Consider the following 23,911-nt stretch of genomic DNA (forward strand, 5'->3'; position numbering starts at 1 on the left):
CATTTTTAATTTTTAAAATCTTTTTAAAAATAAGAGTTAGAGGGTTGGGGATTTAGCTCAGTGGTAGAGCGCTTGCCTAGCAAGTGCAAGGCCCTGGGTTCGGTCCCCAGCTCCGGAAAAAAAAAAAAGAAAAAAGAAAAAAAAAAAGAGTTAGGTCATGTTTAAATACTCCCCGCCCCCACCTCTCTCTCATGCATTTGAGTGCTGGGGCCTGCAATCTGCCTGCAACTGGAATTACAAGTAGTTGTAAACTGCCCAGCATGGTTGTTGGGAACCACTCTGGTCCTCTGTAAGGGCAGCAAGCACTCTAACCATGGGGCCATCCTTCTCTCCTTCTCTGCCTCTTCTCTTGCCATAGGAGCCCTGGGATACAGGTTCCACTGCCATAGGCCTTGACTTGGGTTTTGAATCATGATGTTCGCCCAGCGAGCATTTCTGCTAACTGAGCCATCATCTGCCCAGCCCTTGTCTCTACTTCTTTACTCATCTCAATAATTTATTTGGCAATCAAGGAAACTAGGGCCTAAGATACTTGCTCAGGGTCCAAGCATGGTCTTGATTTGAACACGGGAGTCCACGTGGCCACAGCGTCCCCCAGACCCTACTGCGATGCATGTAGGCTCTGGACCTCACTTTGTGCAGCAAAAAACAGCTAGGACAGGGCCATGTCAGTGACTCCCCTGGCACTAAAAGGAGTTTTTAGCTTTTCCTGGAATGTCCTACAGTGGAACGGAAGCTAGACCATCTCCCAGCTGTCCTTGGGATGAGACCCAGGGTGTCACAGGGGTGGGTCAGAGTCTCCATGGAGTCCTTCAGGGTGGGTCTCAGAAGGGTTTCCTGCTGTCCGCCCCTGAGAACATGACGACCTCCTGGTGGAGTTCTTTTTGGTGCTATGACTTCATGCCTCTCTGGCAGTAGCAAGGGGACAGAAGGAAGGTTTGGGGTAAGACTTGGGGTATGGGTATTTGGAGTACTGAAGAGTCTCCATTCTTCTCACTCTGTACTTTTCCTCTGGGCTTCCTTGAAAAAGTTACATAAAAGATAGACCTCGTTTGTCTTTCCCTCCGCTGTTACTCATCTGTCACCCTTGCCGAACACCCCAGGAATCCGGAGACAAGCTCGCCCTTCCCAACTTGGTTTTCCTTAGGAGGACCGCTTCTGGAGACAGGCGCCTAAGTGTCTCCCACCACCATATGATAGAAAAGGCCCAGCGTCCATCCCAGAACCTTCCTTTCAGCATGGAGGGAACAGGGTGGTCCTCGAAAACGTCTGTTTCTTTCCAGCAGGGTGGGAACAATGAGGGAGAAGCTGGGAAGCGTTCAAGGCCGTTCTTGGCTCCGTAGCAAATTCGAGGCTAATCTTCAATATGTGAGACCCTGTCTAAGGAGGAGTGGACTGGGGGGGACAGAATCCGTCAACTTTTTTAGAGTGCCTTACTCCCGATATGCAACCTACAGAGGCGGATTCCCCACTCATCACCTACAGGGACTCTGGTTGGGGGATTTAAAGGCTCCCCCGCGGGATTTGGGCACCCCTAAACTGCATCTGGGAGTCCGAGGACCCCGTCGTGGCCCCGCCTCCTGCCGGACGGCGCAGGACGCGGGGAGGGGAGCCGGGGGCGAGGTCCGCCCCGACAAGGGGCGTGTGGCCTGGGCCGCTGGCTAGCGAGCGGCCCGCCCGTTGGGGAGGGCAGAAAGTTCGGGTCCCCGACCGACTGACTTGAGAGCCGGCGCGGCGAACAGCGGGAGGCGGCGGCGGCCGGCAGAGGCGCGCCCGGGGCATGGACAGCGCGGCCGCCGCCTTCGCCTTGGACCCGCCAGCGCCCGGCCCGGGGCCCCCGCCCGCACCCGGTGACTGCGCCCAGGCGCGCAAGAACTTCTCGGTGAGCCACCTCCTGGACCTGGAGGAGGTGGCGGCTGCCGGGCGCAGGGCTGCGGGGCCGGTGCCGGGGCCCGAGGCGCGGGAGGGAGCGGCGCGCGAACCGTCCGGGGGCAGCAGCGGCAGCGAGGCGGCGCCGCAGGACGGTGAGTGCGCGGCGTGGGAACCGGGCAGGGGCGGCGGGACTCCGGCTGCGGGACTCGGAGTTGAGAAATCCCTTCCTTAAGGAACTCGGACTGTGGGGTTCACTGGCTGCGGGATCGCTGGCTCTGGAACTCTTGGTGGAGTATTCGGCTTGTGAGACTGTGACTGTGGGACCTGTGGATACTGGGAACCCCACCAACACACACACACACACACACACACACACACACACACACACACACACACACACACACACACACACAGATGCAAGATCCCAGCTACAGAGACCCTCTGGATCCAGGCTGTGGGATCCCTGGACTGTGGGGTGGGACACAGAGTTTGTAAAACTGTGGCTGTGGACCTCAGCTACAGGAACCCCCTAACTGCAGGATCCCAGCTATGGGCACTGGAAGACTGGCTCGTTCACAGCCGGAGACACAATGCAAGAGACCACAGCCGGGGGTGAGCTGCTGTTGTTTCGAAAGCCCCTCCTACGGAGGAGACTCTACTTGAACCAGATCCACTTATAGGATGTGTGACTTGGGGAAAAGCTGGCTTCCCTTGCACTCCATACCCACCTACCCTCAGAAGCTGATGCCGTCACTGGTGGGGGAAGCTGAGGCTGTGGAGGGGCCAAGCCACTAAGCCGAACTTAGCTTAGGACTTTAGGTCTTCAGGGTTTGTGGAGGTGGAGGTGTCTGCACAACCACACCCTTCAGTCTGGGGCGGTGGGGCTCTCAGAGGACCTCAGCCAGGCCTGTTTCCCCTGCAGAGGTTAAAGGTCATCTGAAAGGGGCTTTAAACACAACCAATCCACCCAAATACATACCACCACCACCACCCACCCTCACAAGCATACACACACAGACAGACACACATACACACACACTACATACACACAGACACACAGACACAGACACACACAGACAGACACAGACACACACACAGGCACACAGACACAGACACACAGACACACATATACACATACCACACACACACAGAGAGAAACACACACACAGAGACACACATACACATACACATACATACACACACCATACACACACACCACACACAGACACACACAAACACAAACACACACAGACACACACACCACACACAGAGACACATACACACGTACACACACACACACACACAAACACACACAGGATTACAGAGTCCTCAGCTCAACTTTTCAAAGAGGGAGTTGGTGGGAAATAAGGATGTAGAGGTGGATCTAGGGGAGAAAAAGTCCCAGTTTGGAGAGTTTTGGTGAAGAGTGGGAGGGCCAGAGTTGCCAAAGATCACCCAGGTGCCTGGGAGGGGTGTCTGGGGCAAACACTTCAGTCCTTGCTCTGAGACTATACTGCCCTGCTGGCTATGCTGAGACACCTGACTGTCTATCTCCAAATAGTGTGTGAGAACTGACAGAACAGGGGTATTTCACCCATCTTCCCCCACCCTAAGGACTCCACTTTCTGTGGGGGTCAGGGTTAGAGGGTTGTTCAAGCAATCTGGGAGCTTGAAACGAAAGGGGATCCTGAGGAGCCAGAGATGACAGTGGCACTGTCTCGAAGCCAAGCTGTGAGCACATGTGTCCTGGGCCATCCACAGAGAACCTTCTGATAACCCCCATCTGCTGCCAGGCAGGCATTGTCCTCAGCCCCGTGGAGGCCCCTGCCTTCTGTGCTGGTGACCACTTCCCACCATTTGCAGGGGCCTGGCTGCTCTCTTCCCTCGGGTGTCGGGTGATGGATGATGACTGAGCTGACAGCCCTGGGAGTCAGCTTTTAGATCCTTGATGGAAAAGGAGAGGGAAGGGGGCCAGTTCCGGTCAGAGGTAGAGTGAGGTGCCATAGAGCTCCAAGTTCTCTGGTTTCACCTTGATGACTGAGGGTTGTGGGCAGGACAGAGGGAGGAATAAAATGGAGGTGACGGGAGAGAAGGAAGGGGTAGACCAAGGGAGCCAATGGAGAGATCGCTGGATTGATGGTGAGGGAGCAGACAGCACAAGTCTGACCTCTTTGTCATGTAGCTGGTCCCCAAATGGAACCCTCTCACCCCTCCCCCAGTAATCCTAGACAGCAAGTGTTAGTAGGGCAGTTAGTATCCAGATGGTGCCATTGACAGCCACTAGGAAGCTGGGTGGGTACTGGTGCCCCCTGGAGCCCCAGGATCTGGCTCCAGTCCCCGAAAGCCCATGAGAACTGCCAGGACTTTCCTGGGGTGCAGCTTCTTGTACCCCAGGGTGTTTGAGGACAGAAGGTTTGCTGGAAGTAGAGTCAAGTGGGAAATTCAAGGGCAGCTTGGAGAAATCCCTCACCCCCTTGCCCCTTGGCTTGGAAACTACATCCAGAGTTGCCCCTGGGGTAGGGTGGTTCAGTGGCACCACGCCAAGCTTCTCCCTAGATTGGAGTCTACAGGAGGAGGCTGAGGCAGCTTCCTGTTGATGCCTGTTGCCCCTTCTTACCGCCATGGATTGGTGGTTTCACAGTCTGGAGGAATTCCAAAGCAGGGGAGGAGGGACCTGTCTTTTCTACATCCTGGTGAGCCCAGAGCAAACTGCTGGAAAGAGGTACCCGCTGGGGGATGAGCTTAGAGGTCCACTGTGTACAAGGTCCTGGTTCTGTCCCCAACATAGGAAGGTGGGAGGAAGGGAGGGAGAATAGGAGGGAGGGAAGGAGGGAGAGAGGGAGGGAGGGAGGGAGGGAGGGAGGGAGGGAGGGAGGGAGGAAGGAAGGAAGGAAGGAAGGAAGGAAGGCAGGCAGGCAGGCAGGCAGGCAGGCAGGCAGGCAGGCAGGCAGGCAGACTATACCGTCAGCTCCCTAATCCTGAGCCCTCAGCACTTCCAGGGCACAGACGCTCTTGAAAACCAATCTTCCTGTGGCTTCTGCAGAGTTTTTTCCCCCCTAATAGATTATTACCCCCTAATAGAAAAATACTGGTTCCTGAGGAGACAAATGAATAAGAACTTTTGTTTTCATCCTGCTAATTAAAACAACAACACCACCAAAAGTCCAAGACCAATAGAACAACCATCACTACCACCACCAACAAACTAAATTTCTTTTGTTTGTGAAAGCCACCCATAGATCCAGCCCATGTCTGCCAATGACTTTCCAAGGCTTGGCTCCCCCTCCCTGCCCCAAGAACTGACTTTTTAAGCTGTGGCTTTGCTAGTGACTCAGAACAAACCAGGGTCTCGGGTTCCTTCTGAATCAAATGCTGAGCTATGCCAAGCACGTTAGGAAAATAAACCCTTGTTCGCTGCCTTTGCAATGGCATACAACAAAAGAAACCACATTAATAACCTCGAGTTTCTTTAAACCATTCCCTCCTGTGGGCAGGGCGGAAACCAGGCCAGGGACATGCTGGGAAAATAAACATGGTCCCAGGAGCTAGGCAAAGAGGCCTGAGTCAGGACAGGCTGGGCCCTGCTCAGAGTTGGTACCTGTTTGGAGAGCCACAGAAAGCTGGCTTCCCATGGAGACTAAGTGGATCTCAAGAGGATCCCTGTGTAGATTTTGGGTGCTGGGACACCTGGTATCCAAGGTCCCAGGGGAGCTAAGGCCCTTGCGAGCTGAGTGGCAGTTGGTGATTGTCGTGAGCCTAGGTTAGGTGGGAGGATCTGTCCTTTCCCTTTGCTAAACAGGACCGTAGGGCCACCTGGACATGCTGGGAAATCACTGGGTTTCAGAGCTTCAACCCATCTACCGTGTGGTCCTTCTGTATCTGGCTTATGTTCAGAAAGCATCTACGCTCATCCGTGTCTCATGCGTCCAAACGTTCCACTGGATGGATGCACCATATTTTGTCATTTCTTTCAGGAGCAGACATGGGTTATGGGTAGTGCTTCTGTGAACGTGGGTACAGGTTCCAAGGCTTTGAATTCTCTGAGGTTTGTTTTTCTGCGTGGAATTATTAGGTCGTGTGGCGTCAGGGGGAAGACCCAAGGGCAGGTTGGAGAAATCACTCACTCCTTGCCTCTTGCTTTGGAAATGACATCCAGGTTTGTTCCTGGGCTAGGGTGATTCAGTTGCACCAGGCCGAGCTACTCTTTAGATTGGAGTCTAAAGGAGGCTGAGGCAGCTTCCTGTTGGTCCCTTTGTTTGGTTGTCTCTTCCCATCTCCATGAATTGGTGGTTTTGCAGTCCCAAGGATCCCAAGGTAAGGGAGGAGGGACCTGTCTTTTCCACATCCTGGTGAGCCCAGCCCACATTGTTCCTTTCACTGTGGGTTCTAGAGACCAATATGGACATCAAACTGATCTGAACATCGAACTAAGGTTGTCAGGTTTACAAGTGAGCACTTTTACACGGTGAGCCATCTTGCCCACCTATCACCTGTAGAATGGGACCAAGGATCGTTCCTTATGGAGATGGGGCAAGTCCTAAACAGTTATGTGACACATAGTAGGTGCTCAATATAGAGTTTCCGGACAGCTCTGTGACATACTTAGGAGCTTATGGTTCTCATAATCTGAAGGCCCAGAGAGGTGGAGCAACTGCCCAAGATCTCACAGCTGGGAACGCCAGGTTGGCTTTGGGACTCCAAGGCCAGGCCTCTCTCCAGCACAGTATGTGGGTGAGACAAGCTAAGAGTAGGAGCTCCCTGGATGCTGGGGAGATGTTAGGGGGTGATGTTAGGGAGGACTTCTCCTGAGGAAGAGATACTGGGGGACTGGGGATGTAACTTAGTGGGTAGAGTGCTTGCTTAGCATGCACAAAACCCAGAATTAATTGCCACCCCCTCCCCGTGCATAGTCTGGAGTGGGGTGTACACCTCTAATCCTAGCACAGAGGAAGGAGATTCAAGCAGATGGAGACTTTAAGGTTGTTTTCAGCTACGTCTTGAGTTCAAAGTCAGCCTGGGCTGCATGAGACCCTGTATCCAAAAGGAGGCAGACTGTTGTTGCTGCTCTGTTGGGAGTAGGGCAGGCAGGATTGTGTGGAGATGGGGCTGAAGGCAGTGTGAGGCATGTAGGGAGAGTGGCTAGGAACCCAGAGGTACCTCAGCCGAGTGCTGTGTCTTCTCTCCAACCCTGTGACTGTGACCATGGGTCCTTTGACTATAACCCACTTTGTAGAGAGGGAAACTGACAAGGTAGCTCATACTAGTCCCACATGGGATTTCAACGTAGGTATGTCTTGTCCCAAGGCCCAAATGCTCTGTCCCAAGTCATCGGTGGAGCCTTGGAAATATGGAAGTGGCCTGATCAGGGCCGCCTCATACCCTCTGACAGGTGTGGCTGCACTCAGGGAGGGACCATGAGGTGGTCAGGAAAGGGACAGAGAACAGAAGGTATCCAGCCTTGTGCCACAGGCCTGGAGGAGAGTGGGGGGCACCCTGGGGGGGAGTTAGGGAGGAGAGTGTGAAGGTCCCCTGTCTCTGTCCTTCCCAAGACCTACCTCCAGCCACAGAAGTTATGTGACAGGGCCCCTCCCCCAGCTCCCACTTCCTATCCATCTAGTTGTCTGTCTGCCCACAACTCTAGTCCTTCAGTCTCCTGCCGACCTGCCCTGCTAACCCCTGTCAGGAGCTGGCATAGAGCAGATAGAGTATAGTTTGCCAACAATAGACAAGCTGCCTGTGGCTGTCCTCCCAAAGAGCCACCTTTCCATCTAGGAATGAGCCCTTTTCCTCACAGTAGAGAAGGTTTCCCAGCTAACAAAACCTCTCCGTTTTCCTCTCTGTCATGGTTTTGGGGTGAGAACGTTGTCACCTGCTAGCATTTGGGGACCACATGATGGGCTGGCTGTCCCGGATTCACAGTCAGAAAATGACACACAGATTTTGTGCACCTGGTGTGTACACCTGGCGTGTGCACGCTTACACACCCACTGTGGGGCTCCAGCGAGTTTAAATAGTCCTACCAGACTTTGGGAGGCTGGCTCAGGCCCCCAGACAGTGGCAGAGCAGACATACTTGACTCTATGAGCCAAGGGTTAAGTGCTCTTAGGAGGTGTTGAATAGGAGAGAGGCTTCCTGTTCAGAACGAGCTTGGGGGGAGGGCATGTCTCCATATGGTCTTGTGATGGTCAGGGGCACAGACTGGGTATCCTCAGCACACACTGAGCCATCAGGGAGGGGCAGGGCTTGTCAGGCTGAGAGGAGCTGAGCTATCTGCTGTCAAGTAAGAAGCCATAACCTCCATGGCTTACGGGTCTACCAAGCACAGCAGAGAAACCTGGAGGCCAAGAACATGGCTTCTCTAGTCATCCTGGAGATCAGAACGTTGATGTCCTGCTGGCCCTAAGCTTAGGTCCCTTCCACATCTGTTTGTTCCCTGACCGACTCTCAGGGGGCGGAGGGCTGGTGATGACAGGACACCATCCGCATGAAGCCCTTTATGGGTAATGATATTTTTTATTGTGCCCCTAAAAATAAAGCATGCTCTGGAAGAGATTAGCTTGGGGCTTTAAGATGGATTCTGCTTGCCTGTGTGTGGGATGGGCAGCCAGGACATGGCAGTCTTTGCTGGTAGGGCTGTGGGAGGGTCTAGGAGAGGGGGACCTGAAAGACTGAGCAGTGGCGGGGCCTGAACTGAAGTCTAGGAGGCTATCTTCAAAGCCTGGTGTAAGATAGCAGAGAACCATTAGGCAGGGACTAGGTGGCCTGGAAGCTTCCACAGAGGGACCCTGTTCCCTTCAGCCCTAGAGCAGAATAAACTCCTCAGTAGCTCCAGATGTGGCAGGTGTGAACATCCCATCTCTGTGGCATTGCTGCCCAAGAAGATGCTGCAGGAGATGTTTCTATTCAGGGTCAGAGCATCTGAGTTCCCGCTTGCGCTAACCCACCTGAAGCCCGCCCAGCCTCTGAGCCCAGGCTCTGCACCCTGAGGGTGGACTCACATGGCTGGACCACCTGTCTCTGGACATAGTCAATGAGATCCCAGGGCTCATCTGTGAAGCTGATAGAAATGTATTCCCAGACTCTGGGAAACCGGACTTCCTGATCCAGACCTGGGTACCTGGATATAAAAGTCCCCTCTCTGCAAGTTTTTGTGCTTGTTTAGTTTGATTTAGTTTTTAGAGCCAGGGATCTTGTGTAGCTCAGGCTGGACTGGAACTCATTATAAAACCAGGAATGACTTTGTCCTTACACACATCCTCCTGCATCCACAGCTGAAGTGCTAGGATTACAGAACTGCTGGGCAATGAGCTGGGGGACCCTGTGCAAAGCTCTAGGCAAAGCACTCACCAACTGAGCGACAGCCTCAGCCCCCAGGAGGATTTTATACCCTGCTAATGATCTTGCAGAGCCAATTGCACCCACTGCTGCCCCCTTTTACTCACTGAGAAACAGCCCTCTAGGTTACAGAGCAGTTCCGTAAGGTGCCATGGAAAGACAGAGTTAAAGGATCTGGAAGGTGTGACTGCTCCGCCAAGAGGGCCCCAAGGTCTAGACGGATAGCTACTTTCCTCTACCCACTGTGTTTAGCAATGTCCAAGCACCTGCCCTGGACCAGCCCAAGGCTGGTTGGGATGAACAGAGTCCTGCCTGAATCCTCTGTGTCCTGATCCCGCCCCTCCCCCTCCAGGTGTGGCGGCCAGGGTTCCCCTGGGGCTAGGAGCCTCATTACGGAGCTGGGTTCTTTCACCCTGGTTCCTATCATCCCAAGTCCCTCTTCTCTGCTACCCTTTCTTTTCCATCACACCTCCTGTGGCTCCCTTCAAGGGTGACTCCCCCTGGGCATGAGATCCACAGTCCCCAACGGGGTCGTCATTTCTTTCCAGATTCCGTTCATCAGTCCCACCTCCTTCCTGTCTCCCTGGCTTCCCCACCACCGACCCCCTCCTCCAGGACAGCCTCCCTTCTTGCCTTGGGTGAAGCCGTTTACATGCCAGGGATGGCGTTATTAAAAATGACATTTAACCAGGACTGGAATTACCGCGCGGATGGCTGCAAACCTCGGAATCAAAGCAGAGCCGCGGGGCGGGCGCGCCTGGCAGGGGCCTCGCAGCCTCCCCGCCGCCAGAGCTCTGAGAGAAGCCTTCCCACATAAAACCCCCACAGACCATCAAGGTCTTGAAAGCCAGCGCACCTCCTTTCATTAGACTAACAAATAACGAGTAACAGAAAACATCTGTTCACAGCAGCCCTAATGCTCTCAAGATGGGCTCCGGGTAGCTGGTCTAGCCAGTGGGCACCCAGTGTGTGCCCAGTGTCCAGGGTGCAGGTTAGGGCTGCTCCCTCCCCAGGCTGGCCTGCAGGCCTCATCGTACACCCCTGAGGCTAAGAGCTGCTTTTTTCTGTGTCTTTCAGGCTTGGCCATTCACTTTCCCTTCTCGCTGATAAGGATTTATAATCTGAGGGTCTGTATGCAAGGAGGTGGGGTTACTGGATGGCGGGCACCATAAACCCAACATTTAGGAGTGATAAGACTAGCAGTCAGAAACCCAGTTTTGAGTCTTGGCCAGGTCCTGGGTCAGCCGTGTGATAAGACTGTATTCCTCAGAAGGTTTCTTGCTATTCCCTACACACACACACACACACACACACACACACACACACACACACACGCACGCACACACACACGGTGAGTTTAGTCTTCAGAGTTAGAGGGACGGTGGCTCTCCTGCCCTTATAGAAGCTAGATGCCCTGTATAAACCCCTTTACTACAAATCCTGGTCTCCAGAAGCTGATGAGATCCATTGCCACACACATTATTGAAGGTTGGGGGCCAGAAGAAGAGTGAGTCTGAGCCCCACAGCTCAAATGTAGAGTATGGAAGGCCTGTTTCCTGCACCCAGGGGAGAGCTCAGGGCATCTCAGCGCTGACTTCATCCAGGCATCTCGCTTTACTTCCCTTCATGACCAAATCACACAAAGGATGCCAATGGTGGGAGACTAATTTCTTCCTCTCCTCAACAGCATCAGCTCTGCCTCCTCACTTAAGGAAGTTAGGTGGAACCACCTTATTTGGTCATTATTCATTAGGTACACAGGCACCTTGCTGGGATAGACCAGACTTTGTCCCTGAGGGCTTGGAGCCCAGCAGGAGAGCAGCATAGCCTTCTTGCTTCTCCTTTGCCTGCTGCACTCTACCCATGGCTAGGTTTGTCCCGACAACCCATGGTGAGGTGGAGCAGTGTCCCGTGTCCCAGCTCAGAAAGCCAGAGTGACTTCTACATGGTTGCCTGGGGAATGTTGCTGGGACTGCTGCAGCCTTGTTACTGGGCATAGCTGCAGATGGCCAGGTTGCTACCGAGTCCTCTTTCTGTAGGCTGCCCAGGTTGGATTTCTTTCTGCCTGCCCCTTCCCACCAAGAATCTGTTGTGAGAGACTCGCTAGGCCCCTGGCTGGGCCTGTCCCAGGCTGGGGTTGTGCCGTGCTGGAGGAGGGAAGCCCAGTAGCAGGTTTCTTAAAGACATCCTATTTCAATTGGTAGGGCCAGCCTCTCCTGCTGAGCTGTTTCTCAGGGTACCACAACTCAGGGAGGGGAGTGTCAGGACTCTCAGTGGGGAAATGACTGGAGACAAGAAGTAAAAACTGCTACTCTTGTTTCATCCGGAAGGAGAAAGAAAAGATCCAGATCTAATAGCAGCCGAAAGCAGGTTCAGTATTTAAAGAAAACTGTTGCTGGGGCTGCAGATTTGGATCTTGCAGGGGTAGGCGGTGGGGATCTTGAGGGCTCTAGTTTCTATTTCAAGGCATGGGAAGTGAGGGTGGGGTTCCTGTTAACCCTTCCCTTGCTCCTTGCTGGCCTGTTGAGGGTATCACACATGCCAAGCCCGGGCTGGGCTCTGGGGGTGGGGGGCTGCCTGGCTCCTCCCAGAGGGACAACTGAGGAGGGAGGAGGCAGAATCTCAGAAGGGACCTAAAGCTGGAGTGAGGTAGCTAGGGGTTGGGGTACTGGGGGCGCTGGGGAAGAAGAGAGAGAGAGAGAGAGAGAGAGAGAGAGAGAGAGAGAGAGAGAGAGAGAGAGAGATACAGAGGCTTCCAGTAGGAAAGGAAGCCTGTCTGTACCACAAGCAGGAGTGAGAGGCAGGAGATGGCCCAAGAGTGTTCTCTTCAAGATTACCATTACAGTTACCATTGTTGCTGGGCAGGGCGGTGCTCACCTCCAATCCCAACCCTCGAGAGGCAGAGGCAGGCAAATCTCCGAGTTTCGAAGCCAGCCTGGTCTACTGAGCAAGTTTCAGGACTGCCGGAGCCACTACACAGAGAAACCCTATCTCAAGAACAACAAAGACTGGATTAGCCATGATTAGAGCCATGCCTGGTGGCCCAGGCCTGTAGCGAAAGCTACTCAGGAGGCTGAGGCAAGAAGGTTTTGAGTTCAAGGTCTGTGTGGGCCATTTTATGAGAGCTTGTATCAAAAGAAAAATGCAGAAAAAGGGTTGGGGATATAGCTCAGTGGTAGAGCCCTTCCTAACACGAGGGAGGCTGAGGCCCCAAGTTCTACCTTCAGCCCTAAGAGACAGAAGAGATCTCCCATTTTTGTGTGTGTGCACAGGGGCTAATTCCCCACATTTGTGGGTATCTGGAGTGTGAGATGAACAGCTCCCCATCCATGGAGGTGGGGTTCTCACAATCACGGAAAGTCTGTGAGAATTGCTGCTGTCTCAGTTGCCCTGAGCCTTCTGGGCTACTCAGTCTCCAGAGGAGCTGCTCACCCTGCCCAGCCCTGGCTTCTGCTCTAAGATCGGAGCATGGCTGTCCCCACATTAGGAACGTTCCAGAGGAGCTCAGGAGACCTCTCGGTGGGGGCATGGGTGAGTCTGCAGGCGTGCAGAAACACACCAGCTTACAGTTTGGTTCCCCCTCTCTGACACTCTGAGGAGGGGCAGACACAGTGTAGTCTGATGGGGGTGGGGTTGAGCAAGGAAAGGTTTCCACGCCCCATGATCTGCCTGCTGGTACCTAACTACCCAGACCAGTGCTTCCCAACCCACGGGACAGTCCTTGGATCCCTGCCCAACGTGCCCTGTGGCCCAGATCCCCTCAGAAGGGACAGCACCATTGTGTTGAGACCCCTTGCTTCTCTGTGTGGCCCTTCTGGTTGCTCCCATGCAGACGGAGGCATGTTGCTTTCTTCTCTGTGGCATCCATGTAACCGTAGCTAATTTCATGACAAATCCCATCCCTAAAATACAGCGCAACTATTTTTATAATGTGGTGTTTGGGGTTAGAAATTCAAATTGGAGATTGATTGCTATTTCCAGATCTGTGGATAAGATGGCTTTGGATCGATGTATGTCCCTGGAGCTGCATGAGGTCCCCATCACGCGTAGAACATGCATGCCCCATACTTGGAACATGCATGCCCCACACTTAGAACATGCATGCCCCTACTTGGCCAGGCCTTGGCTGCTGGCAAATTGGTTGGATGTGGTATTTGCATTCATTCTGGCATTGATCGAAACTCTTACTGTCTTCTCTGCCCAGGGCCCAAAGGCCTAAGTGGTGACCAGAGCGGGCTCCCCTCTCCAGTGACATAGTAGCTCTAGAGTCTGGGGAGCAGGTGACAGGAGGAAGGAAATACATAGAATGGGAGCATCAAAGAAGGAAGGCTAAGGGCTGGGCGAGCCTCCTCTGCCCAGTGCTTTTACTCCCTTGTCTGCCTTCTTCCCAGCAGCCTCCAAATCAGAGCTGGATGTACGTCAGGCCCTGAGGGCAGGAAGGATGGTCGAGGTGGGAACTCTGCCTGGGAAGGAGGCACGCCAGGCCAGCCCTGTTCCCAAGACAGTGGATATGGAAAAGAAGGGTCTCCCTTTGTCACATTGGGGTTATCTCAGAGTCTCCCCACAAGGCTTCTGGGCTCTGAGAGCTCAGTGATAGCTCTCAGGTTTGGGGGCTACCCTGGGGACTGGAAGTGTTCCTCCCTCCACAGTCCCAATATCTAAAGATGGATGTGATATGAAGTCAGGTAACCAGATCTTTCCTGAGGGCTTGTTGCCATGGCGATTTCTGTATGAGTCTAAGCCCCCAGAGGAGGTCCAGGAAGGCCACCAAACCAGGCTGGTGTCACTTGGTTCCTTGGGGCAAGAGGCTTCCCTCTGTGGAACTCAGTGGCTTCACTGGGTAGGCAAGGCACTGGCAACAGCTACCAAAGAGGAGGGTTGTGAGGCAGGAAGCGATCATACCTGCCATTATTATTACTACTACTACTACTACTACTATCGTTATTAATTTCATTACTATTATTGGCAGCTCCCACATTGGAAAGAGAGAACTATTTGAGCATTGCAGACATTCCCCTGGCAGCTGCTAGTCCCAAAGGACCCTCATCTCCCCAGCCTAGGCCTGAGGGAGTGTCCCAATCCAAACTAACTCCATATTAAGGCAGGAAAAAAACCCTGTCCCTCCACCCCCAGCCCCCCCTGGCGCAGGACAGGAAGAGTAAGGTCTGGTTAGCTGGTGTTTTGCTGGCAGGTTGGGTGTCAAGATGGTGGTGTACAGTGCAGCTGTGACGCCACCCTCCCAGGAGAGCTCTGCCAGTTCCAGGGGACAGTTCCAGAGCCTCCAGCCCTGCCTTCAACCTTTGGTGCAGCAGACTGACTGGAAGCCTGGGCAGACAGCGTGGGCAGGGCTCCATCCTAGGGCTCCTGCTGCAGGTGCAGACAGACCTCAGGCCACTAGCTTTACGGTCCCCCTAACAGCCCCTGTGACTGCCAGTCTTCTCTGGGTGAAATCTGGGTCAGCAGGGAGTCTCATTGGCACCCTGCTTTGTGACAGTAGTTAATAGTCGCTGTCTCATGGGCCCCTGCTACCCATTAACACACTGTGCAGGCCTCCCTTTCTTTCTGGGAGGCTGTTTCGGCCTTGCTTCTCCAGCTTCTCCTGAGTGCAGCCAGGCATCCAATCGGCTTCTGCATAGCTATCCCCAGGCAGAGTGGAGATTCAGCTAGCATTCCCCCCCCCCCCCCAGCTGAGGCTGACTGGAGCTCAGGATAGGCTGTGAAGATCGGTGTCCCCTACATGTACCAGAGGGACTCACCAACTGTAGCACGTGGCAGGGACAGGACCGAGAGCCCCAGAGAAAGCATTCTCAATGTGGGTGCATCCGGCGTGGTTCTCCGTAGACTCAAGGTACAGAAGGTGTCCCAGTGGTGAGGGAATACTGTCCTCACTCTGCCAGGGTGGGGACAAGAGCCTAGGTATGATGGAGCTCTGGTGGTGTCATCTACAGGTGATAGAAATCTGTCTCAAGCTTTCAGAGCATGCAGAGGCCCTGGGCTCCACCCCAGCACCGCGTAAGCCAAATGTGTTGGTGCACAACTGTAAAGCCAGTACTTGGGAGGTGGGGGCAGGAGAATGACAAGCTCAGGGACACACTGGGGCGTGTGTGACCCATCTCTGTAGGAAAAGGCAGAGCCAGAGACAGGAAAAGCCCACGTCAGAAGTGTGGATCTAGCTGTGCCTAACACCCCACCCACATTTCCTAGTGACTTGCTCTGGTTTAGCCTAAGCTAGCCTGCTCAGATCTCCTCTTTCTCTTTCTGGCTGCAAACTTGCTATCCAACCGAGGCACGGCTCCAGATCAAGGAGAGGAGGAGGAGGAAGATACCCAGGTCCATGCTAGGAGGCTCATGGCTTGCTTTGGGGCTGTGCTAGGTCAACCTTAGGTCAACTGTGGCAGCCGGGCACTCTGTGGGAACCATGCCGTGCCAGGGCCTGCTGGGCAGAGTTCCTGCTCATCCAGAGTCTCAGAACCCCAGTGGCACCCAGCAGTCCCTACTCTATTTGGTTCCAGTCCCTTCCTCTCTGGGAAGATCCCAACATTGATTGTTGAAGAAGGGAGTCTGGGGGTTTCTTACGGAAAGAGGAGCTGGAATTATTAGAGGGTTCAGTTTAGGGGTCAGGCCCCTGAGAGGGCACATCGTGCAAATAAGCTTGATTGGGGACAGGCCCCAGACATTCCTCACATCCACACACACAGCAGCAGAGGGTTTGCTGGAAGGGGCTGAGATTTACCAGGGTTGCACATAGTCTAACCCCCACAGCTCCCCCTCCTAGGTGGGTGAGGGGCGCTGGCAGCCCTATGCAGGGCATTAGATGGCGGGGATTTGACACAGTGGAGGTTTCCCTAGGCTTTGGCTCCAAGTTCCCCTTTATGACATCAACTTGGGACCTGTCATGGTGGGAGACTTGGGGCTCCAGCAATTGAGCAATTCCTTCTAACTTAGTGTCCTTGCTTCTGGGAGATTTGTGTTTTCTTTTCTTTTTTGAATTTAATTTTATTTTTTTACTTATTCACTTCACACCCCACTCACTGACCCCCCACCCCCGTCACCACTATCCTTCCCCCATTCCCCCTCCTCTTTCCCTCCGGATATCTCTCCACCCTGGCACTTCAGATCTCTGTGAAGCTAGGTGCTTCCTCTCCCACTGAGGCCAGACAAGGCAGCCCAGCTAGAAGAACATATCCCACAGACAGGCAACAGCTTTTGGGATAGCCTGTGCTCCAGTTGTTCAGGACCCACATGAAGATTAGCTGTAATCTGGTACATATGAGCCGGGAGGCCTAGGTCCAGCCCATGCACGCTCTTCAGTTGGTGTTTCAGACCCTGAGAGCACCTGGGGTCCAGGTTAGTTGGTCTTCCTGTGGAGTTCCTATCCTCTTCCGGGCCTGCAATCCTTCCTCCTGTTCTTGTATAAGAGTCCCCAGGCTTCATCCACTGCTTGACTGTGGGTGTCTGCATCTGTGTGACCCAGCTGCTGGGTGGAGCCTCTCAGAGGACGACTTGCTGGTGTGGGCAAGCATAGAGTATCACTAATAGCGTCAGGGATTGGCGATTGCCCATGGGAATGGTCTCAAGTTGGGTGGATTTTTGGTTGGTCACTCCCTCAACCTCTGCTCCATCCCCTGGGCCTACATTTCTTGCAGGCAGGGTAAATTTGGGGTTGAAAGTTTTATGAATGGAATTTTGTTTGAAAAAGAAATTCTCTTTTCCCCTGCTGTACTGGTGCTGGGGTTAGAACCCAGGGCCTCATGCATGCTGGGTAAGTGTTCTACCACTGAGCTTCACTGCCAGACAGAGACCTCTTTTCCTCCCCCTTTTAAATGGATCCCCTCCCCCCTTTCCACTTGGAGACAGAGTCTGGGATTACTAGCCTGTACCACCATGTCTGCTAAGCAGACTTTTTGTTTTTCTAAAGTAGATTTCCCACACCCCTCCTGCCTCCTCCCACACCTTCCCTACCTCAATGGACCCCGTCAGGTGACCTCCACAGGACACACCACCACCAGGTGTCCGAAGTCAGGTGGGACCACCCTGGTGTGGGGCTTTGGTGGGTTGGACAGATGTGTGATGGATGTCTACCACTGTGATGCCACTGTCCTGAAATCCTCTGTGCTTAGGCTCCTCCCACTCCCTTCTCTTTCTCCGGAACCTCCGACCTGTTATAATGCACAGTTTTACATTACGTCACTGGAAAATTGGATGGGGAAGAGATGGCTCCCTTCTCTTCCCGGCACGTGTGTAAGGCTTCGTCTCCATGTCATTGCCATCCTCCTCCTACTTCTCTTCATAAGATTTATTGATTTTATTTATGTGCATGTGCGTTTGTTTGCCTTGCCTGTGTGCATGAGCTCTTGGGAGCCAGGGCTGTTGGACCCGCTGAAGCAGGAATTACAGGCCTTGGGAGTCGGTTGCCTCAATGGCTGATGGGAACTGAACTCAGGTCCTCTGCAAGAGCAGTGAGAGCTCTTCACGGCTGAGCCGTCTCTCCAGCCTGAGTCATCTTCTTTTTTGAGACAGGTCTTGCTGTGCAACCCTGGCCGACCTCAAACTTGTGGTGACCCCCACCCCCGCCTCCAGCTCCTGCATGCTCTGATTATAAGCATTCATCACCATGACTGGCTTTTGAATTTTTAAAATATTATTATTGTGTGTGTGTGTGCCTCCAGCAAGAGTATGAAGGCCAGAAGACACGTCTGTGGAGTTGGTTCTTGCCCTCTTCCACCTTTGAGGCTAGCCTAAGCTAGCCTAGAATGCACTGTCTAGCCCAGGATGACCATTGACCTCTGACCCTTTCTTTGCCTTAGCGCAGGGGTTGTGGGTGCACCCCACAACGCTGGGAGAAACAGCACCCCCTTTCAGTGTGAGTGACAGCCCTGCATCACGGGTTGTCCAAAGACTTATCAAAGGACGTCTCAGTGGCCCCTCACTCGTGACACTGTGAATACGAGTGCTGTGGGTGTGCAGGCGCTGGCACTCACAGATAATTCAACTGGGAGTCCATCTTGCCTAGGGTGATGGCTGAATTTGGCAGCATAGAGTTCAGAGAGAAACTTGCAGGCTGGGAGTTCTGCTGCTGCCCCACCCCCTCCACACTCTTGTAGTTCTTTTACAGTCTGCCTGATAAATTTGTCTTTTGTAGGCTGAAGGAAGGTGGGGGGGGGCAAGGACAGGCAAACATGGAAATGCAGGTTGTGATTTCAGCACTTGGAAGTCTGAGGCAGGAGGATTCTTGGGAGTTGGGCGCTGGCCTGTCTGCATAGTGAGTATCAAGGCAACTGGGCAAAGCCCTGTCTCAAAATAGACAAAAAGAGGAGAGGGAGGGGGAGGGGAGGAGAGACAAGGGGAGGGAGGGGAGGGGAGGGGAGGGGAGGGGAGGGGAGAGGAAGGGAGGGGAGGGGAGGGGAGAGGAAGGGAGACAAAGGCCTGGATGTAGCAGGCTCTGTTGGTATCGGGAAGGGAGTCCTGGGTTCATCCCAGCAACCATGGGTTGGGTGAGGTGGGGCTTACCTGTAAGTAACCTCAGCACTCAAGTGGCAAAGGCAGGAGGACTAGAAGTTCAAGGTCATCTTCAGCTACATGGGGGAGTTTGAGGCTAGCCTGGGCTACTTGAGACCCCCTTCCCCCCTTCTCCAAAAAAAAGAAGTGAGGGGCATGGAGGAAGAAGGAAGGAAGAACCAAGGCGTACTGGGCCAGGCTCTTTGCTAAAGCGGGACACCGTTTCACCTCCCAGCAGCAGTGACTAGGCTGCCGCCACCCTCTGCTTGCCTGCACTTGGTGATCTCAAGTTCTGTGTTTGGTCCTTTGTGGCTGGTGTATCCCGGCCTCCTGGTTTTCTGTGCTTCGTTTAAGCATCCGAGAGTCCGTCCTTTCTTCCTTCCTTCCTTCCTTCCTTCCTTCCTTCCTTCCTTTCTTCCTGCTTACCGCGCATCTTACATCTTCCTTCATGAGGTGTCTGCAGGCCTCCCCCATCCCCCTTGTTTCTCAATCAAATTGTTTAAAAATTGTCTATGTTGGCCTTAGGACATAATCCCAGCACTGGGTGGGGCAGGTGTGTGTGTGTGTGTGTGTGTGTGTGTGTGTGTGTGTGTGTGTGTGTGAGAGAGAGAGAGAGAGAGAGAGAGAGAGAGAGAGAGAGAGAGAGAGACTCTGTCTTGGAAAACAAAACAAAAAAAATGTTTATTACATATGTGAATGTGGACACACGCATGCTCAGCAGACAGTGGAGGTCAGAGGAGAACTGTCAGTAGTCCATCCCCTCCTTCAACTGGGGAGGGTTTGTCTTGTCTTCACAGCACCCAGGCTGGCTGGTCCATGAGGGTCCCAATGACTCTGCCCTCCATCTGGGTGACAGACATGCGCTAGTGCCTGTGGGGTTTTGTTTTGTGTTTTTGTTTTCGTTTTTGTTTTTTTTTAATGTGAATTCTAAGGATCGAACTGATGTGATCACACTGGTGCAGCAAACAGTCTTACCTGTAAAAACATCTCCCTGAGCCCGATTATCGTTTAATTTTGTAAAAAAAAAAATTTAAATTTAAAAATTATTGCTATTATTGTCTGTGGGGGGTGGGGTGGGGGTGATAGGAGCATACCCAGGCTAGCTCAGAGAGGTCTAAGGTAGGGCCACAGCACCCACAGTGAAACTTTTGGGGTGACCCTGCATCCCACGGAGATGCTCAACACTCCAGCAGGAGGTCAGGCCCAACTCAGGCCAGAACTCACCAGCACCCAAAGTTTCTCTGTGAGTCTCAAGGGGTGGTCTCAGCCCTTCAGTTGAGAAAGGACGCTAGCCATAGGCACACCCTTCACATCTAAGAGGCATGGCGTGGAAGCCTGGCAAAGCCACTGGGTTCAGTTCAGTGGTCAGAATCCGCCACAGGCCCTCTACAGTGCAGAAGGTTAAATGTTCGCCGCATAAGCTTGACCACTTGAGTTCAGTCCCCAGAAACCACATAAAGTGACCTTTCTGGAGAGCCAGGAGGAGGAGGTGACAGATAAGTTGATGAATGGTCCTGGCTGTAAATTCCCTGATGGCCAGCTGCCCCAGCCTGTCACACACACACACACACACACACACACACACACACACACTCACTCACACACAGTCACACACACACACAGTCACACACACTCACACTCTCACACACACATACACACACACACTCATACACGCACAGTCACACACACAGTCACACACAGTCACACACAGTTACACACAGTCACACACAGTCACAGTCTCACACACACACACACACACACACACACACACACACACACACAAACCCCCCTTCCACACCCCCTCCCAGCCCACATAGCTCATCACCTGCAGGAGAAAGTAAAAAAGGTCTCTGTGCATACTGGTCTCAAGACAGGGGATTAAGCCACCATTGGTGAGTACCTTACCTGCTCAGAAGTCTGCAAATTGGTTTTACCCTACAACCCAGACTTTCTCATCCCTGGGTGAACGAGCACTCCAAGTGGATTTGGGGTGAATGAATGGGACCGGGTTCTTCTGTTCTGCCAGTATGCAGCTCAGAAAAAGGTGAGTGCTGGCTTTGATGTGGCCCTACGTCCTCATAAAGCCCCTCTGCAGAAAGATTGCAGGACCCAGAGCCAAGAAACCGTCTGCAAACACATATGTGCAGCTGTGTGGAGTCAGAGGCGCCAGGACTGCCACTTAGTAGCCCACAAGCTCACTGCAATCTATCACCAGATACTGGAGTGCGAGGGACTGCCCCTTAAAACCACAGTCTCCTCTACAGACCAACAAGGCTCTTTCTTGGACGGCCAGAAAGGCCTTTGTAGGGCAGGGCAGCTCTCAGGAACACCAATGAACCTGGTTGTGCTCTGGAGCCCTGCTGGAGAATGGATGGCGTTTGGTCACCCATGATCCTGGAGCATCCCACGAAATCTGACATCATCTAGGCACAGAGGCTAAGAGTCCCGGAGTAGGGGCTTCATGGCTGCTCCTTTAGGGTGACTGTGTGTTTCACAGCCGAGGATGGGGTCTATTCCAGTGCCTTCTCTCCTGTGCCTTTTCTCCATATGGTCTCTCTCCCAGCCTCAGTTTCCCTTCCCGGGCCGTGGTGGGGGGTGGGGATGGTGACCGTAGTACCCAAGATGCGACAGGGCGTGGCGCGCCAGGCTGTTAACGGTGTCTGGGCCGCGGGGCTGCGGCGAGGCCGGCGCCAGGGCCGCGCCTGGAACCAGATGTGGCGGCGCCGCCCTGGCCGCCCCGGCGGCTCGCACGCTCGGCCTGGCGCGCACATGGCAGGCGTCTGGGGGCGCGGTCCCCGGGGTACTGCGACCCCAGGCCAGAGTGGCGATGACTGGACCCGGGACCTGCTGAGGGAAGGGGCGACCCAAATGCCAGGCTACAACCGGTCCTGCTACTCGCGCGCTGGGGACCCTCCCGCCCCCAGAGTTTGTTTGCTTAAGTCCTACATAAGCTGTTTCAAAGTTGAGTCATCTTAGGGGTTGCCAGTTGAGAAGGGGAGGAGAGAAGGGGGTGCGGCTTTGAAACCCCGATTCTGCCATGAGCTTGTCTGTCATCCACCAGACCAGAACAAGGGGTCTCATTGAAACCTGGCCCAGTGACACATCTGTGGCCCTAATCAGACTCTAATGTCCCCATACCACCTTTGGGATGGTGGTCTCTGGGCTCCCAGGGCTCCCAAGTGTGACCTGCTGGGATACTATGTCCTAGGTTGGTAAAGAAGAGAAGAAAACTTAATGTGGGTAAAACTCATCTCCGGGGAGGCCAGGCCAGTCCAATTTGGCTACGGTGGTTTGCATCCCTTTCCAGTGAGTGGTCAGGAAAGAATGGTCCAGTCCTGAGCAGACTTCAGGCTCCCTGGTTTTGATGTGAGAGGGGAAGGAGAAGTGCCAGCCTCAACCTAATAAGCCAATTACTTTTTGATGCTGGTGCGTGGGGACACCCCAGGCATTTGCAGGGACCAAGCATCCAGGGCTGGGGAGAGTCTGAATTCCAGGAACTCCAGCAACCCCTATACCTCTTCCAAAACTTTAGAGGGCTTATAGGCCTGCTTCTCAGAGAAACTGGGGCCAAAGAGCTGAGGTGGTAGAAGCAGAGAAGGAACAATGATTAGAGATGGAATCCAGTTTGTGTCCGGAGGCTCTGGGGACTTCAGGAAATCAGTTAAGCTGGTGGACTCAATCTGTGTATGTGCATGTGTGTGTATGTATGTGCAAGTATGTTTGTGAGAATGCACATGTATGCATGCATGTGTGTATGTGTACATCATGTGTGTCCGTGTGCCCCTGTGTGTATGTGAGTGTGCACATGTATGCACGTGTGTCTATGTGTCTATGTGTGCATGTATGTGTATATATGTATGTGTATGTAAGCATCACATACATGCATGCATACACATACATGCATGTATGTGCCTGTGTGTATGTGAGCATGCACATGTAAGCATGTGTGTGTGTGTGCGTGCGTATGAGTGTATGTTCCTGCACTTCCACTCCTTTGGCCATGAAGTGTCATGGGAAGGAGAGAGCTGATCTCTGAGATCTAAGAGTCACCTAGGAGTGAGACCTCTGTGCTCCTGGCCCCTTTCCTCCACAAATTCCAAGTTAGAAACAGTCATTTAGAGAGAGCAGTTAAAGTAACATACCTAAAGTTTGCACAGGCATGGCGAGTGCGGGTGTTTCCGGAATTTCTTCCCTGGGGAGATGTAAGCAACACCCATCCCTTCCTCAAAAGAGTGTCAAACCAAAGTTCACTATGGGGAGTCAGTGCGTGTACTGGGTTCACTTACAGAGCATTGCGAGAGGTTGCTTATGGGAGTGCAGGGGACCCCAAAACAGCCACACTGGAAAGTCTTCACTCAGCAAGGGTGATGGCTTCCCATAGCTCCATAGATGAGGACACGCACACTTAGCCTCCTTCAACCTATGTGCTCTCTGACCTTTTGGAGCCCCCCTGCCCCAGGGCCATGTGCTGTTACTGTAAAATTGCATACAAATGGCTGGGACAAAAGGCTGGACCACTCAGGTGAGGGTCCAGTGACCTTCTTCCTCCTGTGAGGCACTGTCAACAGCCAAGAGACCCAGCCTCCCTCCCCCCCTTGTAAGATGGTGGCTGTTTAACTTGGAGGAACATTTGAGTGGTTCACAACATCTTCAGATAAATAAATGTGCTGACCAGAGACTTCCGTGTCCTGGGCACTGTTTTAAAAACAGTGAGTATATTAATTCATCCCCTTGCATGGGGGGTGGGGGTGGCGGATGGAGGGATTCCGGCCATCCTCTTTGCTAGGCTGAAGCTTAGAACACTCACTCCTGGTCTCCTGGCAGTGGGATTTGAACCCTACAGCTTAGCCCAAGAATCTAGCATTCTTCTCCAGTGAGCTTGGTGAGTCCTCCTCAGACTTCTGTGGGCTAGGTCGCTCTGAACAGCTGGCCATAAGAAAATGCTGGAGGTAGGGATGTGGATGGAAGGCCTCCAATCAGCTGGTCTTGACCAGCCAGCGGAAGAGAGAAGGGATGGAATGCTTCTCATTGTACACGAGAGAAAAATCTGGAAGCAGCCTGAGTGTCCGTGGAGAGGGAATGAGCTGTTTAAGCAAATATGGCGTCTCCACTGGGAGTGATGCCATTGTTCAGGGGTTGCAAAGAGGCAGCTGTGGGGTGGGGTTGAGTGTCAGACACCTGGGTGGGCTTAGATCCATGTCGCTTG

The 23,911-nt window shown here is 53.4% G+C and overlaps 1 protein-coding gene across 1 annotated transcript in view; it reads left to right on the forward strand.

Moving 5' to 3' along the window:
- The first annotated feature begins 1,689 nt into the window (after positions 1–1,689).
- The window catches only part of Prrx2 (paired related homeobox 2), a 35,954-nt gene continuing 13,732 nt past the window's right edge, over positions 1,690–23,911 (forward strand). Inside the window, exon 1 of the mRNA NM_001415156.1 lies at positions 1,690–2,024. Coding sequence (NP_001402085.1) covers positions 1,781–2,024 — 244 coding nt within the window. The 5' untranslated portion in view covers positions 1,690–1,780. The remainder of the gene's footprint in view (positions 2,025–23,911) is intronic.

The sequence above is a fragment of the Rattus norvegicus genome, chromosome 3, assembly GCF_036323735.1.
Source record: "Rattus norvegicus strain BN/NHsdMcwi chromosome 3, GRCr8, whole genome shotgun sequence".
Taxonomy (NCBI): Eukaryota; Metazoa; Chordata; class Mammalia; order Rodentia; family Muridae; genus Rattus; species Rattus norvegicus.